The sequence below is a fragment of the Meriones unguiculatus genome, chromosome 3 (assembly GCF_030254825.1).
Source record: "Meriones unguiculatus strain TT.TT164.6M chromosome 3, Bangor_MerUng_6.1, whole genome shotgun sequence".
NCBI lineage: Eukaryota > Metazoa > Chordata > Mammalia > Rodentia > Muridae > Meriones > Meriones unguiculatus.
The window spans coordinates 59,066,718-59,084,865 of NC_083351.1; the positions used below are offsets into that span (position 1 = coordinate 59,066,718).

Sequence of the window (18,148 nt, forward strand, 5' to 3'; positions counted from 1 at the left end):
TCTTTAAGTGTTTCTCTGCCATTCGATATTCCTCTATTGAGAATTCTCTGTTTAGCTCAGCTCTGTACTCCATTTTTTAATTGGATTACTTGATTTGTTGCTGTTTAACTTCTTGAGTTCTTTATATATACTGGATATTAGTCCACTGTCAAATATAGGGTTGGTGAAGATTCTTTCCTAATCTGTAGGCTGTCGTTTTGTTGTGATGGCAGTGTTCTTTGTTTTACAGAAGCTTTTCAGTTTCATGAGGTCACATTTATTGATTGTTGCTCTTAAAGCCTGTTAGCTCAGTTTTTTATGTGTACAATGAAGGGTTTGAGAAATACTGACTTTCAAATTTGGGGTATATTTAACCTCTTGAGAAATATCTCATTTGTTGTATGAGAACCACTGAGGATGGGTCCAAGAAATGTGATGTACAGGGGACTCCTAAACATTTCTAAAATCATCAGTCCTGGAGGCAAGGAAGGGGGTGGTTTTTGGACTTTCTTAAACATATAAAATTGCACATGTTTTTTGTTCCCAGATAATAAAAACCCTTTGTCACCCAAGATTTCACTCAGAGTTGACTTTTCTCTGAAATTCAGTCTCCACTCTGAACTCCACTCTGAACTTGTGGAGTCCTGATGGCCTGCCCTGAACTTCCCATCAACCCCCTGACACATGCTCTCATTTTCCTCCAGGACAAGATCCTCATGTTCCCTCAGAAGCCTTCTTCATAGCTCTCAGTTGTATGGTTTTTCTTCATTTCTGACCTGTGTCATTTATGGGCATTTGCTGATTACTGCACACAAAACAGTGACATGGAACCCACAGTGAGTTCTACCAAAGGCTTTGGGGAGAAGAAAGTGGTGCCAGCCAAACATTTCTCATCCTTCTAAATGTTTTTCTTCAAAATCCAGATGCTATCTCTAAGAAGGAACAGCAGAATTTACTATGAGGGACAAGAGGCACCCACCTTGTCTCTAGACACTTGCCGGTAAACTGAAGCACACACCTAGATGTTCAGCTCCTTTCAGACAAAAGCCTTGCTTTGGAACTCAGTCCTCTGTTCTTTAGACTTTGCTTGACAAAGTGTTTGGGTTTTTCCCAGTTGCAGGAATGAACACATGAATGAAGACACAAACACTGAGAGTCTTCTAAGAAGCATGGGGGGAAGGAAGATGGCAAGAGATGAGGAGAGTGCCTATGGTAAGAGCCCTTCTCTGAAATGCTTCCTGCTGGTGTCTGGGCTCAGGGTAAGAAAGAGGTGGAGCTTGCTCAGGTCTGGAAGCCTCTGGGATGAAACCAGAGGACCAGGGCCTGCATTTGGCTGTGTCTCTAACTCTACCCTGCTTGGAGAAGCTCATGGCTTAGACCAGCCTGTCATTGCTCAGCATGAAGGGAGGATGCTAAATCTACTCTGGTCTTCACAACAATGACACAGGATGGGGAATCCGGTACCAGAGTGAGCATCACTCACCAGGTCCCCAGTGTTAGGAGGATGGGGGATTAACTGGGTATCCAGTATCTGGCACCAGGGAGATGACTCAGTGGGTAAAGGCACAAGCTGCCACACCTACTGAGCTGACTTCAACTCATGAGACCACTTGATGGAAGGAGGGAGCCGACTCCTGAAAGGTGACCTTTGCCTCCTTAGGGTATGGTGGTGCTTCCAGTCAATAAAATGTAATCAAATATTATCCAAAAGGGAGGTATTCTCCTTAGAGTGCTGGCTTAGGAGAAGAGAGGTGAAAGAGGGAAGAAGGTGAACTCTCTCCTCTAAGAACCCAGAGAAAGCCTCAGATTATCTCCACGTCTGAGATGTGTCCTTGACTGAGCACTCTCCGTGGTTACACAAGGAGCACAAGTTGGGCTGAGATTCAACCACTGTCTGAATTGAGGCGCTCCCCTCTGCATGATTGCCTGCATCTCAGGGAACATTAGGGCCAAAGCTACATCTAGTTGGCATGTATGTGCAGAACCAGAGGACCTGGAAGACCCACGAGTTATACAAGAACAGGTTGTGAAATGCAATGGGAGCACCTGTAGGTACACAGAGAATCTAAATGAGGAAAGGAGAGATGGGGAGGAGCCTGAGCTCAGAGAGCCCAAAGCAGGTTGGGGCATCAGGCTTCCAAGGGGAACACTGTCCTTCCCTTTTATGAGGAAGTCTAGAACACAAGGCCAGTCCAGGGAAAAGCTTAGGTCTCTGACTCAATGCTGCCAAATCTGATCCTCAGGCTCAGAGGAGAACTTGCAGTCCCTGCAGGAGCCCTCACTGAGGCTCATCCTGGTGGGCAGGACCGGGACTGGCAAGAGTGCCACTGGCAACACCATCCTGGGCCAGAACTGCTTCCTGTCCAGGCTGGGTGCGGTGCCTGTCACCAGAGCCTGCGCCTCGGCCAGCAGGAGATGGGCTGGCTGGCGCGTCGAGGTGGTGGACACTCCGGACATCTTCAGCTTCCAGACCCTGCGAACTGACCCCACATGCATGGAGACTGCCCGCTGCCTCTTGCTGTCTGCGCCCGGGCCTCACGCCCTGCTGCTGGTCACCCAGCTGGGTCGCTTCACCTCACAGGACTGCCAGGCGCTGGCTGTGGTGAAGAGGGTGTTTGGAGAGCAGGTGATGGCGCAGACCATCGTGGTGTTCACTCGCAAGGAGGACCTGGCAGGAGACTCCTTGCAGGATTACGTGTGCTGCACAGACAACCACGCGCTGCAGGAGCTGGTGGCCGAGTGCGGGGGCCGCGTGTGCGCCCTCAACAACCGCGCCACAGGCCAGGAACGCGAGGCACAGGCTGAGGAGTTGCTGGGCCTGGTAGCACACCTGGTGAGGGAGCGCGGGGGCACGCACTACTCTAATGACTTGTATGAGCTGGTGTGGGCCCTGCGGGGTAGTGACCCACAAGGCCAACTCGCCCAGGTGGCAGAGAAGGTGGCAGCATGCAGAGAGAAGCCCCTGAGCACCTGGAGGTTAGCTGGGCTGTGGGGATGGCTGAAGTCCTACAGGAAGGGCTGGAGAACTGGTGTGACTCTGTTCCTGGGTGTGGCCCTCATGCTCTACCTGCTGTTCTACAGAAAGGTCCAGGCCATTGGGGACCAGAATAACAGATAAAGCTGAGCTTAGAAGACGTTGTGACTAGGAAGGAGATCTTTTAAAAACTGAATACTTAGAACTCTGCTCAGGGCTTTAGTGACTCGCAGTATGGGCATCTTGGCACCAACTTTGCCAAGACTCCAAGGTGCTGAGATTTGACTATGTGCATTCAGAGTTTTATTAATAAATTTGTCTAACTAAAGCTTTCTTTAGACAGTCCATTATCCCTGTGGACCATTCTTCCCTTAAAAAGCTAAATAAACCTGGTAGCTTGTAAACAGAGAAAAAAGGCACAGCACAAAGAAAGCAAGCATTTTATTTTCTTTATTAAAATGTTTTTATTCTTTGAGATTTTAATATAATATATGTTGGCCACATTCTCTCACTTTCCCCCAAGTCCTCCAAATCCTCCCCACCTCTCTTCTCTCAGAACCTCACGTTCTCTATCCAGTAACATGAAGTTGGATTTCTTGGCCATGTACTCTGGGGCATGAGGTCTGGTTAATACACTCAGTGTCATGTCACTGAAGAAATTGATTTTCCTTCTCCTAAGAGCTACAATTTGTGAATAGCTGGAGTGGAACTTTAAGCCCCCTTGCCTTTGTGGGGATTTTTGTTTGGTTTGCACTTGCTCAGGGGATGTGCATGATGTCACACCCACTGTGAGCTGGTGGGCACCTGGCCTGTTGTGTCTGGAAAACTGCCTCCATGACGTCATCCATCACCTTTAGTTCTTACACTCCTTTGTTACCTCTTCCACACAGATCTCTAATGAGATAAGCCAGTCAGGGGTTTCCTTCCTGTGTTCAAACCAAAGCACGGGTCTGGAAATTTGCTTCAGTAATCAACAGCAATAATGACTGCCTTCAGGAGAACTCTTCTGCCTGCCTTCAGGAGAACTCTTCCCATGGCTTCTTCCGGCTTAATTTTTTTCTGTAAAAATAGACATCTCGTTTGCAAGATACCAGAGTTTCTCTCTCCTTTCTTTCAAATTAGTCTAAGATAGGGTTGATGGCACATGTCTGCCACTTAGAAGGCAGAGGCAGGAGGATTGGCTGTTCCTCTCCCAAGGTGATTGGTTCAATTCCTAGTACTGGGTGGTGGCGTGGGGTTAATGTGAACTCTGGCCTTGTCAGAAGAGTTAGAGTCTGAGTTATGGCCTGTTGATTTCCTAGCCACTGTGGACTCTGCCCTGACATATAGAACTCACAACAACTATTGCTGTCTACTAAATGGAAAGTGCTTGAAAACTGGAGAGCCAAAGAGTGAATAAAGATCACAATGAAAAAAAAAAGTCTCTCCATTGGGAGCAGAACCATCCCTCAGAATTCTTTACTTTTTCAAATATTTAAAAATCAAAACCCTTGGAACCCTTTATACTTCCTCTTCCTTTTTGCTTTGAGATGTATATCTTTTTAAAAGCTGTTTTTGTCTTGTTGAGGTGTTCTAGCCTCTCTTTGCAGTGTAAACATCAAGGAAGGTCAGGCCTTTGCTCTCTGGACCTAACCTGGGGGCATAACTCAGGTTGAAGCCCAACTGCATATATTTGTCCTCCAGGCACAGACCTTTTCTTACCCTAAGAACCTGAGAAGCATATTTCCCCTAGATAAAGGCAACTAGCAGACACAGCTGGTCTCTACCAAGTTCAGGATAAAGGACAGAGACACAGATAAATGATGCTGCCACATGCTCTTGAGGAAGAGCTGGGGATTTTTATTAGACTCAGTGGCCTAGGCTGGCTTCTAACTCACAACAATCCTATTGCTTCAGCCTCCTGACAAACTGAGATAAGAACAAGACACCTCACTCAGCTTGAGTTACATCTTTTGAAAAGGCTTGCAGAGGGCTCTATCCATCTGCATTAAACTAGCCCTTCCTCTCCCCACTCCCTCCCCCGCCTCTTTCTTCCTCTCCCTCCCCCCACTTCCTGCTCAGTCTCTTAGTGTGTCACTTGCCTAGACCCCTTGAAATCATAGTGTTAAAAACTTAAGGCCAAGTATACTTTCCTGCCAACAGAAAGCCTCATGGGCAAATACCCTGAGTTGAGATTTGCCTTACAGAAGACAGCACTGTGTTTTATGGTCAAGGATCACTACTTAACAGGCACAATCAGGTGAAGAAATACTGCCTGCTCCCAGCCCATCTGGACATTCCATAGGTGAGAAACTACAAAATGACCATCTATGGCTCTCTTACATACCTGGGACAGGCCAGCCAGCAGCCAGTCTTGTGTCTGAGCTCAGCTGTCCTTTGAGAGAGGGTGGTTCAGGACTCTGGAACCAGCAGTGCTGGTTTAAGGGTTCTAAAGGCAGAGACTATAACATGGGGACCAGGGGCTTGGGAAATTACTGATGCTCATCTTGGGAGCTGATAGGGGAATTTGGGGACCAGTACTTTCCAGCCACAAAAGAGCTTTCTTGAACCCCAGTTAAAAACACTGTCCCCGGTTTTCAGGCATCTGGCTCCCAGTACTGTGCACACAAACCTTCATGAAGGGGAAATGAGTGCAGGGCTGTTTTCCACAGGAAGTGGCCATTTACTAAGGTGGTTCTGCTGGCTTCTGGCAGATGTTTCCACCTACCCGAGGGGACACAGTCTGCGTAGCAGTGGTGTGTGCTGCCTCACTGTGGATTTTCTTTTTCTCCTGCCTCTGGACTCTGGATTCACGGCACTGCAAGTAGCTGTTCTGTGAGAACATCGCTCAGCTGGCACAGGTCCTCCACCTGGCTGAAAGGCACCCATGCTGGTGACTGGAGGCTGAGCACCCTCTGGCTTGGGGAAGAAGGAATCCTCAACAGTGCAGACTGCCACGTGGAGGCCTGGAGGACCACCAGGGAGCTGCTCTGCTCCTCTCTGGCAGGCACTCAGGTAAGCTCTGGGACTTTGGGTTCCCCAGACAGAGAAAGAGCAGTGAAGTGAGTGTCAGCGACAGCACATGGTGGGAAATTTCCCTGCCATCATCCCTTGGTCTCTAGGGATGCTGGGGCTTTCCATCCCATCCCCTTTGTCTTTTTGAAACTCCCAGATAACAAAGCTGAACAAATGTTCTTTCTCTTCTTTCTCCAGCTCCCCAGCAGGTGGAGCACATGTCTTCATTTTACACCAGACTCCTTAAAGCCCACTCAGGCCAGACAGACCTCACCTCAAAGAGGACAGGATGGGTTCTTAAGGCCCTACATGCCAGAGTGGAATCCCCCCTACATGATGTAGCCCTTCCTTAGAGGACTGGTCACTGAATTCTTAGGATCTTGTTCTGAAAACTACCCCATTCTCTGTGGCCAGGTACATCACACCTTTCCTGTAGCACATCCCAAGATAACTGTGGTAGGTCAACAGTCTTGTGTTTAACACACATGTAAACATGCCCTTTGCCAGATGAACCTCAGTCACAGGAGAGGGTAGTGTTTCCTGGACTCTTGTCCACTAGCCTGCCCTGTGACTCCAGAACCTGGACATAAAGGAACAGGGGCGGGGCAGATGGGAGGAGCTAAAAGAGAAAAGTGGGGTTTTTTTGTTTGTTTGTTTGTTTTGTTTTTGTTTTGTTTTGTTCTATGAGGGAGGGCAAGCATACACTGGAGACGCAGGACACTTTTAGAGATCTGAGGACAGGTTTCTGAAATCATTTCTACACTTCCCCTTGGTGGAAACAGCTTCTTTCTTGGTTCTGGCGCACCCTGGGCTAGCTAGCCTCACAGCTTCTGGCCAAGTGGCCTCTCTGCATTGGTTGCCTCACTGTGTGTAATGCTGAGATCCACAGAAGCAGGCCAGTATGTCCTGCTTCTCAAGCAGGTTCTGGGCCTCACAGTCAAGTCCCCACGCTTGGGCAGCAGGTGCTTTGACCTGACAGTCATTGTTGCCAGCCCAGGACTTAAGAATGAGTAGTAGGAGAGAGTCTCATGAGATAGCTTCCTGAGATGTGTTCTCATTTCTTGCTTGAATAAATTGTCCTGATGAGTCGACTTCACTCTCTCAGATGAAAATGTGCATTTTGTGTTTAGGCCTCTGCCTTCCTGCAGCCCCTTGTTAGCCGCTGCTGCCCACACACTGTCTACCAGTCTGCTGTGGTCTCTTCTCCCAAAGAGGGAAAATTAGCAGAGTTTCCCTTTGTAGGGGAAATCTACGTCCAAGTTCAATCTCCCCTCAGTTGAGTGCTCTGCAGACCAGCAGCCATCACATCTCTTCATGTCTATCACACAGCCCCTCCCCTCCCCTCCCCTCTCTTTCTGGGCTGATGTCAGGTTCCTCTCTTGTTTGGTGTGTGACACATTTTAGTGTCTATCTTATGCCCCTGCCTCACCTCTAGGCATTTGGGTATTTGTTCATATCTGCCAACTGGTTAGTTGCTCAGTGGAACATAATGTCCTCTGTTGTCGGTCTGATTTCTCTGAAACTGATTCAGAAACTCCCATACTAATGATGCTGAGGTTGGTTATGACAGACACATTGCACACATGCAAGTGACACTGAGACCCAAGTAAGTTCAAGTTGAAATCCTTCAAGACAGAGCAGATACCCCCACTCAGTCTTTCCTTCAAGAGAGAGCAGATACCCCCACTCAGTCTTTCCTTCAAGACAGAGCAGATACCCCCACTCAGTCTTTCCTTCAAGAGAGAGCAGATATGCCCACTCAGTCTTTTCTTTGAGTCTTTTCTTTTTCTTGGGGGGGATTTTTGTTCTGTAAAAACATGAACTGAGGCATAGAAGTACAATTCTCTCTGTTGGCTTTGGAGAGACTTCCAGCAATAATTACTGGTTTGTGTCCAAAGCTTGCGGTCAGCAACATCATATGTGGGGTTTCAGAAAAGGAGGCAGGTTGATTTTTTTGCAGATGATCCCCTCCCCCCAATACCCAATGGCTAATAAATCCAAGAGAAGACACATAAAAGGAGTCATTTGGGCATATTTAGCTATAAGGCAAATACATGACTCTGAGCAGGTCATTGTCATTAATTGAAAATCCAGTGATCTGTGAATAACAAGGTAGGGAATATGGGAAAAGACAGGTGTGCAAGAAGACTGGAAATGATCAGAGTCTGCACAGAGGGTAGTCATGGGGAGGGGGGGATTCAGCCTCAGCCCACTGACACTGTACCCTGCACATTCAAATCTCGGGAAATTAGCAGAAACAATGCTCTATGGTTCGAAGAATTTATGTGTATAGTGTACAGTCATAAGAACAGTGCGTGAGAAGTAGCCATGAGAGAGCTGCTCTTCTCTGGGTGCAAGGAAAGGAGTCAAAGTGGGGAAGGGAAGGGAAGGGAGGGAAGGGAGGGAAGGGAAGGGAAGGGAAGGGAAGGGAAGGGAAGGAGAGGGAAGAGGAGGGGAGGGGAGGGGAGGGAAGGGAAGGGAAGGGAAAGAGAGGGGAGGAGAGGGGAGGGGAGGGAAGGGAAGGAGAGGGGAGGGGAGGGAAGGGAAGGAGAGGGGAGGGGAGGAGAGGGAAGGGAAGAAGAGGGAAGGGAAGAGGAGGGGAGAGAAGGGAAGAAAAACAGAGAAGGGTACAAGGAGGTAGACAGGCAGAGAAAGAGGAGAAAAAGGGGGAGAGAAAGAGAGAAAGATGTCTTAAGAAATTCTAACAATGTGAAAATAATTGATGGTTTTCTGTGAAGCAGTCCAAGAAAAGCCACTTTTCTTTGCAAAATAAAATTATGAAAGACAAAATAACGGAAGCATCATCAGTAGCACAGGCACCATGAAGTATTTTATATTCAGTCCATGACCAGTCCAAGTCCACAAGTGTGACGAAAATAGAGTGTGCCATCATGGAACACCTGTGGGGATTTTCTGAAATACTGGAGTGAGCAAGAGCTGACTCAGCCCCCTCAGAGTTAAACCTGGCCATATCCAGCTAACAGAAACTGTGTAAACTAGATGAACTATTTTGCAGGAGTGCCGAGGGGTACGAATGAGGATTACTTTACAGCATTCTTTGTTGTGAGAAGCAATGATTTTGGAACAGTTTGGATGTGTGTAAATAAAAAAAATAAATAAGATATTGCAAAAATGACATTTATGTAAAACTTTAACATGCAAAAACAGGACTGAAAATTGTGTGAAGATGTATACGCAAATACCCACCACACATAAAAGCATCAAAATACTGATTGCTGTGCAGGCCAGAATGAGAGAATAGGACAGAAGGACGGGAGAAAAAGAAAAAAAACCATGAAGTATATCTGTGATGTTTTTATTTTTAGCAGGTAGAACAGCTGCAGCAGAACAGCAAATGATGGCTGTTCGTTTTTACTCTACATTTTTTAATGCACATTTTTTTCAAGTACAAATGTGTTTTGAAATGATGAGGCAATTCTCACCTCCTTTGTTTCAAGGGAATGTTGCTGTTGTTTAATTGCTTTGTCTAGTTCTTGTTCATGAGCTTTTAAATGCTAGATGACTAACAGGAGCCAGGAGTTCACCCAGGGGTGGTGGATGTCACCGGCTAACCCTTCTCATTGCCTGCTTCCATTTTCATCACGCCATAACCAGCCACTCAACGTTCCAGTGCTTCTTTCAGATGTAGTGAGCTCTCCTTGTCAGATGGTTGGGGGTTGGTTTGATGCTTGTATTTTGATGCTAGTTGCTGGCCCTCAAGATCTGGTTACTGCTTAGATACACCTATTCTTGTTTTGTAAACCTCCCTAAGACATTATTTCTAATTGGTTGAAAAAAGGCCTAAAACCTGGGCAGAGCAGAATGGAATAGGCGTGGCTAAAGCTTTGGGAAGAGGAGAATCATGGGAAACAGATAGCGGGAAGGAAAGAGAGGGGAGAGGAGGATGCCACAATGGTTAGAATGGAGAAGGAACCAGGTGGGCTGGGAGGAAGGACTCCAAGAATGGCGTGGAAAGGCTCAGATGAAAAATACAAGCAAATATTTATGAGGTTATGGAAGACCAGATAGGAATGGTTAAGGCAGATAGCATTGGATGGGGCTGGGAGGTAGATGGTGAGGTTATTGAGACAGTGTAGGTGAAATGTCTGTCCAGCCCAAAGCAAATAATGCAATTATAAAATCTAGCAGGTGTCTGTGTCTTATTAATTGTGATGGTGGGTTAAATAATTTTGCCAGAATAGTTATAGGGCAAATAATAAATAACATTATATCCCCCAAGACCATTTTATTTACTACATCATCAGACCTCCTGTCCTCCTTCCTCTCAGGTCAGTCCTTGGAGGAGCTGTCATCCTCCATTCCATCCTCCCATGTTAAGCATGCAAAACTGCCTCTTTGCACCTAGAACATTTTCTGGAAACACATGATACTTCCAACAAATCAATGTTATTCACAGCAAGGCAATTCTCACCTCCTTTGTTTCAAGGGAATGTTGCTGTTGTTTAATTGCTTTGTCTAGTTCTTGTTCATAGAAGAGTGCTTCCCACATTTTGCACTTGCAGCTTGGGAGAGGCAGTCGGTTGCTCTGTACAAGATCATCTACTTTGCTGTGGCTGAGGAAAAGCATTAGCACTAGCACTGTGTGCTGGGAAGATCCCACCTCACTCCAGCCAGTTACTTATAGATGTGTGAAAGTCAAACATGGGTGGAAGAGTTAGCGAACAGAAGCAGCCATTCAAGGGCAAGTATGCTTCGCTCCCTGAGGCAGGATGCCTTCCCAGATCCCATGTGGACCTGACTTTAATTTTTTCCTGTTTTTGTTCCAGAAGAGAATGGAGGGCCTTCAGAAGAGCACATATGGAACTATAGTTGACGGTAAGAAGACACCAAGGTCCCAAAGAGAGTGAGAATGGGCAGTAGCCACCATTCCCTGTCCCACCCCAACACAGGTGCACAGTCCGTTAGGATCTAGAAAGAATGAAGGCAACTGGTGTGTGTTCCCATGTCTCTAACTCTCTTGTGTCCAAACCACTGTTGTTTTCATGTGCACATATGTACGCATCCATACACATTTGCACACACACACATACATAGAGACACATGCACACACATGTAAATGTACAGAGAGACACATACACACATATACTAGCAAACATACACATTTACAAATGCATATACACATATGTGCACACACACACACACACACACACACACACACACACACTACCATGACACTCTTTTTCATAAAATGGGAAGAAATATGACTGTGACACACATTCAGTGTCAGGAGGGTCTGGAACTAAATAGTGACATAGTTTCTCTCCTTTCATCTCCTCTCAGCTGCAAAATAAATACTGAAAAATCCTCTAAAATGATTATTTCTTAAAAAGCACCCCAGACACCTAAAGGAAAGGAAAAACCAGCACAGAGAAAAAGGAATAACATGCTAGACTTTTGCTTCCTATGATACTGAAACTTGAACCCAGGGCCTCATGCATATTGGATGAGCATTCTACCACTGAGCTACACCCTAGCTTCTTCCACCCCTCAAATGAGAGGTTTTTAGTCTAGAATACACATAGAATTCATCTGGACTCAAAAGACAGCCCCAGATCCTCCTCCCTTCAACACTGGAGATTTGAGCTCCTGGCTCCCTGGTGTCCCTGCCATTGTGGTGTCACTCTCCAGACTTTGACCTGATATTAACTGTCAGCCTCCCCCAGCTTAAGTTCAAGTTCCTCCTTGGCTTCCTAGTACACCAGCTGTTCCTGAACTCCAGTCACTGTAGCTCTTCCACCTGAAATCCTCTGGGGAGCTGCAGGCATGATGTATGCTGAGAACATTTACAGAGTCTGTCTGGAAATTGTGGGTAAAGAGCTGACTCTGTGTTGTCATCCATGGCTTGTCATCTCTGCCTCTTTCTAAACTCGTACTTACTGCACAACCAGTTTTCTGAAGACCTGTTTTGAGCATCTTCCAGGGGAGAGAACAGGGACCTTTTCTTCAGAAGTGACCTATTTGTATTGGACAGAACATAGCCTCTCCTTCCTGTGGCACTTCCAGCACTTGCCTGTGGCTCCCAAAATAGACTTTGTGAAAGCCAAGAACCACCTGAGGGTATAGCCAAACTGTTAGAAACATTGAACGATGCCTATTTTTGGGGGAACAAGGACAATTGCTTTCATGAGATAGTCACAAGGACCCATGACCTCAAAGTCAGTAGAATCACTAAGTAAAACACAAACCTTCCTTTGTCCTCAGGTGGAGGGAAAGCCTACTGTGCTGAAGAGTCCTGCCTGAGGATCATCCTAGTGGGCAAATCTGGTTGCGGGAAAAGCGCCACAGGGAACAGCATCCTCTGTAGTCCAGCATTCCAGTCCAGGCTTGGAGCCCAGTCAGTGACCAGAACCAGCCAGGCAGAGATGGGCACATGGAAGGGAAGGAACTTCCTATTGGTAGACACGCCCCCCATCTTTGAGTCAAAGGCCCGGAACCAAGACATGGACAAGGACATTGGAGACTGCTACCTGCTGTGTGCCCCAGGACCCCATGTGCTGCTGCTGGTGACTCAGCTGGGACGCTTCACAGTCCAGGACACCATGGCCGTGAGGAGGGTGAAGGAGATCTTTGGGGCAGGGGTCATGAGGCACATGATTGTCCTCTTCACCCATAAGGAAGACCTGGTAGATGAGACCTTGGATGAGTTTGTGACCCACACTGACAACCATAGCCTGCGCAGCCTGGTCCAGGAGTGTGGGAGGAGGTACTGTGCCTTCAACAACAGGGCCTCTGGGGCTGAGCAGCAGGAGCAGCTGGCAGAGCTCATGGCCCTGGTGCAGAGGGTGGAACAGGAATGTGAGGGTGCCTTCCACAGCAATGACCTCTTCCTTTATGCCCGGGTCTTCCTCAGTGATGGCTACAGTGAGCAGCAGGACCCCTATAGGTGCTACCTGGCCAAGGTGAGGCAGGAGGTGAAGAAGCAGAAGCGGGTTCTGAAGGAGCAGGAGGGCAGCTGGATAGCTAAAATGCTTTACAAAGTCAAGGCCTGCCTGTGCTCCCACCTTGTAGTATCTGCCTTCATTATTATGTTTGGTTTGACTTTCATCTTCATTCTAATTGCCGTGTATATTACCCATTGGAACTGAGTCTTTTCATGTGCTTTCAGCCATCACCCCACTACCCCAAGGTCTGTATCCGAGCACCTCAGCAGGGTGTTATGCACTCTGCTTTCAGATGACTATTTCAGTGCCCTGAGATCTGGTTACCACCCTGCCATGGACACTGTTATGAATGTTGAACCATCTGCCGTACCCATGTGTGGTAAAGAATGTTCCAGAGTTACCCCTGATTGGGATAATTGGCACAGAGGCTGGGAGGGTAAGCCGAGTTTAGGGGTTTATAATCTCCCAGGCTCAGGTAAAATAAATCTATCTAAAATGTATCAGGTGGGGCTGGGAAGATGGCTCAGTGGTTAAGAGCATTGGCTGCTTTTCTAGAGGACCTGGGTTCAATCCCCAGCACCAACATAGCAGCTCACATCTGCCTGTAATGCCAGCTCCAGGCTTCTGACACCCTCACACCACAGGACACCAACAAACACAAAATAAAGATAATATATATATTAAAGTCTATTAGATGTCTGTGTCCTTCATTGATTTGAGAGCGGGTTAAATGAAACCACTGCAACAATTATAGGTTTTAATAATAAATATTATTATCCCACTTGCATTTACTACAACAAAACACCATTAGGTAGATAAAGTATGAAAGAAAAATGTATTTCTCTTTGTTCAAGTTGTAGGGTAAGTGATATCCAGGAGCTACCATCACAAAGGGGGGGGGGTCTTGCAGGAAGGAAGGTGCGTGGACTGTGTGGCAGTGGGTGTGCCTCACCTCGTGCCCCACTTCCTACAGATGTGATGTCAGGAGGACACACAAAGCTGAGAGCAGAATCTTACTTCAGTCATACGCACACCCTGTCCTCACTGCAGCTCCAAGTCAGACTCCATCGTCTCTCCATCCCTAAGAAAGGACAAGAACCATATGCATGAAGCAGAGGACTCTGAAGGTTTAGAAGAGAATGGGATCAAGGGTCAGGATGTGAGTGGGGAACTGAGTGAGGAGGTCACAGGAGCAGGGTGGGTCTCAGCCCAGGAAAAGCAGGGTCAGCAGTCAAGAAGCAGAGGAAACAGAAAGTCCAAGATAGAGATACAAAGGCCACAGAGTGGGTTTCTTGGGCTTGGATGATTGTGTAGTTGACAGCCTTGGCTCTCAACAATATATGCACAAAAAGCCACTGGGATCAAAAGGTCATGCATTCATACAACTTGATGATCACTGAATTTTGAATTACTTGTAATTTTCATGTGTGAAGTTACAGCATTTTTCTCCTGAATTTTTCAGCCATTTAAAAAAAAAAGAGAAGCTGGGTTGGAGAACTGGAGCAAGAGTTCAGATCGCACAGTGCTCCTCTAGAGAACGAGAGTTTGAATCCCAGCACTTACACCTGGTGGCTCACAACAGCCTGTGATTCCAGCCACCAGAAGATGAAAGGATTGATACTCAGGGGTTGGAAGAATTAGTGTTCTGATAATGTCAAAATGGTCCAAACCAACCTACAAATTCAATACAATATTTGCCAAAATGTCAGTGACATTCTTCAGTGAAATTTAAAAATTTAGTTTTTCGAGACAGGATTCCTCTGTATAACCCTGACTGTACTGGACTCACCTTGTAGACAAGGTTGGTCTTGAACTCACAGATTTGCCTGCCTCTAATTCCTGAGTGCTAGGATTTAAGGCATCTGCCACCATGCCCAGCTAGAAAGAAAAAACAAACAAACAAACAAACAAAAACCTTAACATTCGTCTGGACGTATAAAACATCCCAGATAGTTAGAGTAACCTTTAGCAAAACAACAGTGCTGAGGGTATCACCAACCTGATTTAAAATTATATTACATTTATTACCAGTCTTAGTAATGACATCAATAACAACAACAACAAAATAAAAATTTGAAATTGGCACAAAACCAGACACAGAGATGAACAGAATATAATAAAGGAACCAGAGACTAACCCAGACAAGTATAGCCATGTGTCTTTAGACAAAGGTGGAAAAATATATACTAGAGAAAATAAGACATCATCTTCAACAAATGATCCTGGAAAATCTGGGTATACCTGTGTAAAAAGAAGAGGAAGGAGGAGGAGGAGGAAGAAGAGGAGGAGGAGGAAGAAGAGGAGGAGGAGGAGGAGGAGGAGGAGGAGGAGGAGGAGGAGGAGGAGGAGGAGGAGGAGAAGGAGGAGGAGGAGGAGGAGGAGGAGGAGGGGAGGAGGAGGAGGAGGAGGAGAAGCTGCTATACTCTTGCCTTTCAACCTGTTGAAAACCAATTTCAACTCTTATCTCCTTGATGTAAGGCCTGAAACTGCTGAAGGAAAAAGCAAAGCAAACGCTTCAAGATTCAGGCAAGAATTTTCTGAAAGGCCTGGTTGTGCTTCAAGTGATGCCAGCAATTAACAGATGAAGTTCCATGGCATTCAGAAGCATCTGTACAGCTAAGAAACAACTCACTGAGTGGAGACAGCCTGCAAAGTGCAGAAAAACCCTTCTAGCTAGTCATTTGCTATAGGATTAATACTATATATAAAAAACAGGGGCTCAAAAGAAAGAAATAAAACAACCCAGCTGATAAATGAGCTAACACACAAATATTTCTCAAAAGATAAACTACAAATGACCAATATGAAAAATGTCTGCATCACGTTTGCAGAAATGCAAATTTAAAGTGTCCTGGGGGGCTGGAAAGATGGCTCAGCAGGGAAGACAGTATGTTTCAGAGGACAGGAGTTTTTTTCCCAGCACCCACGTCAGGCAGCTCTTCACAGCCTGGAACTGCAGCTCCGAGGGTCTGCTGGCCGCTCTTGCAGAGGGTGCAGATGAGAGGGCATACTTACACACTGCTGGTGGAAATGAAAACTAGTCCAGCTACCAAGGGAGTTAGCATGAACTGAAAACACGCAGCCCATGTAACCGAGCTATACCATGTATATTTTAAGGTGTATTCACCTAAAACTCCAGGTCAACACCACAGAGACACCCACATGTCAGTGTTTATTGCTGCACAGTAAACAACAGCTCACTTATGGAATAACCTAGGGGTTGCAAAATGGGGGAATAGATAAATAAAGTGTGATACACACACACACACACATACACACACACAAATATAATGGAACCTTTTTACATTTGTTTTATTTTATTGAGAATTTTAAGCATGGCTACTAGTTACATCATTTTTAAATTTTTATTAATTACAGTTTATTCACTTTGTATCCCCCCTGTAGCTCCCTCCCTTCTCCCCTTCCCAATCCCACCCTCCCTCTTCTCCACCCATGCCCTTCCCCAAGTCCACTGATAGGGGAGGTCTTCTTTTCCTTCCTTCTGATCCTAGTCTATCAGGTCTCATGAGGAGCGGCTGCATTGTCTTCCTGTGTGGCTGGTCAGGCTGCTTCCCCATCATGGAGAAGTAATCAAAGAGCAGGCCAATCAGTTCATATCAAAGACAGTCCCTGTTCCCATTACTATGGAACCCACTTGGACACTGAACTTCCATGGACTACATCTGTGCAGGGGTTTTAGGTTATCTCCATGAATGGTCCTTGGTTGGAGTATCAGTCTCAGACAAGACCAATGTGCCCAAATTTTTTGGTTCTGTTGCTCTCATTGTGGAGCTCCTGTCATCTCCAACTCTTACTATCTCTCCCCTCTTTTATAAGATTCCCTATACACTGTTTGGCTATAATTCTCAGCATCTGCCTTGATACCGTGTAGCCTTTCAGAGCCTTTCAGAGGCCCTCTGTGATAGGCTCCTGTCCTGTTCCCTGTTTTCTCCCTCTTCTGATATCCATCCTCTTTTCCTTTCTGAATGAGGATTGGGCATCTTAGCCAGAGTTCTCCTTCTTGATTAGTTTCTTTAGGTATACATGTTTTAGTATGTTCATCCTATATTATATATCTAGTATCCACTTATGAGTGAGTATATACTGTGTGTCTTTCTGCTTCTGGGATACCTCATTCAGGATGATCTTTTCCAGTTCCCACCATCTGCCTGGAAATTTCATGATTTCCTTGTTTTTTATTGTGAGTAATATTCCATTGTATAGAGGTACCATAATTTCAGCATCCATTCCTCTTTCAATTTTGATGTTGGCTGGTAGTGTGTTTGTGTGCTTGGCTACTTTTTGTTTTGCTCTAGTGAGGTTAATTATTTCCTGTGTTTTCTTGAAAGTAGTTAGTTTTCTTAGGTTGTATTTTTCCTTCTAGTATCTTCTGTAACACTGGATTTGTGTGTAGGTATTGTTGAAATTTGTTTTTGTCATTGAATATCTTGTTTTCTCCATCTATTAGGACTGAGAGTTTTGCTGGGCATAGTAGCCTGGGCTGACATCTGTGTTCTCTTAGGGTCTGCATGATATCTATCCGTCCAGGCCCTTCTGGTTTTCATAGTTTCTCTTGAGAAGTCAGGCATGATTCTGATAGGTTTGCCATTATATGTTACTTGGCCTTTTTCTCTTGCAGCTTTTAGTATTTTTCCTTTGTTCTGTATATTTATTGCTTTGATTATTATGTGGCTGGAGGATTTTTGTTTCTGGTCTAATTTATTAGGTGTCCTGTAGGCCTCTTGTATGCTTATAGGTCTCTCCTTTAAGTTGAGAAAATTTTCTTCTATGATTTTGTTGAAAATATTTTTGGGGTCTTGGAGACGGGAATCTTCTTTTTCCTCTATTCCTATTATTCTTAGGTTTTCTCTTTTAATGTTGTCTTGGATTTCTTGGAAGTTTTGTGTCAGGAATTTTTTTAGATTCATTATTTTCTTTGATGGGTACATCAATTTCTTCCATTGTATCTTCCACACCTGAGATTCTTTCTTCCATCTCTTGTAGTCTGTTGGTTATGCTGACCTCTGTAGTTTCTGTTTTCTTTCTAAGTTCTCTCTCTCCATGATATCCTCCATTTGTGTTTTCTTTAATTTTTTCAATTCTATCTTCAGATCTTGAACTTTTTTGTTTATTTTCTTCACCCGTCTGCCTGTATTTTCTTTCAATTCTTTCACCTATTTGTTTGAATATTTTTCTGTTTCTTTTATTTGGTTCAATGGTTTAATCATTTCCTCTCTGAAAGCCACAAACTGTTTGGCTGCATCTTCCTGTATTTCTTTACAGATGGCCATAATCTGTT

General features: G+C 45.5%; 1 protein-coding gene across 1 annotated transcript; it reads left to right on the forward strand.

Moving 5' to 3' along the window:
• Positions 1–693: 693 nt before the first annotated feature.
• On the forward strand, positions 694–13,539 carry LOC110543798 (uncharacterized). The gene is made up of 6 exons (XM_060378778.1): positions 694–979; positions 1,094–1,191; positions 2,223–3,094; positions 5,687–5,947; positions 10,735–10,783; positions 12,170–13,539. The coding sequence occupies exons 1-6, from the start codon at positions 882–884 to the stop codon at positions 13,051–13,053; spliced, it is 2,262 nt and encodes a 753-aa protein (XP_060234761.1). The 5' UTR covers positions 694–881; the 3' UTR covers positions 13,054–13,539.
• The last annotated feature ends 4,609 nt before the right edge of the window (positions 13,540–18,148 follow it).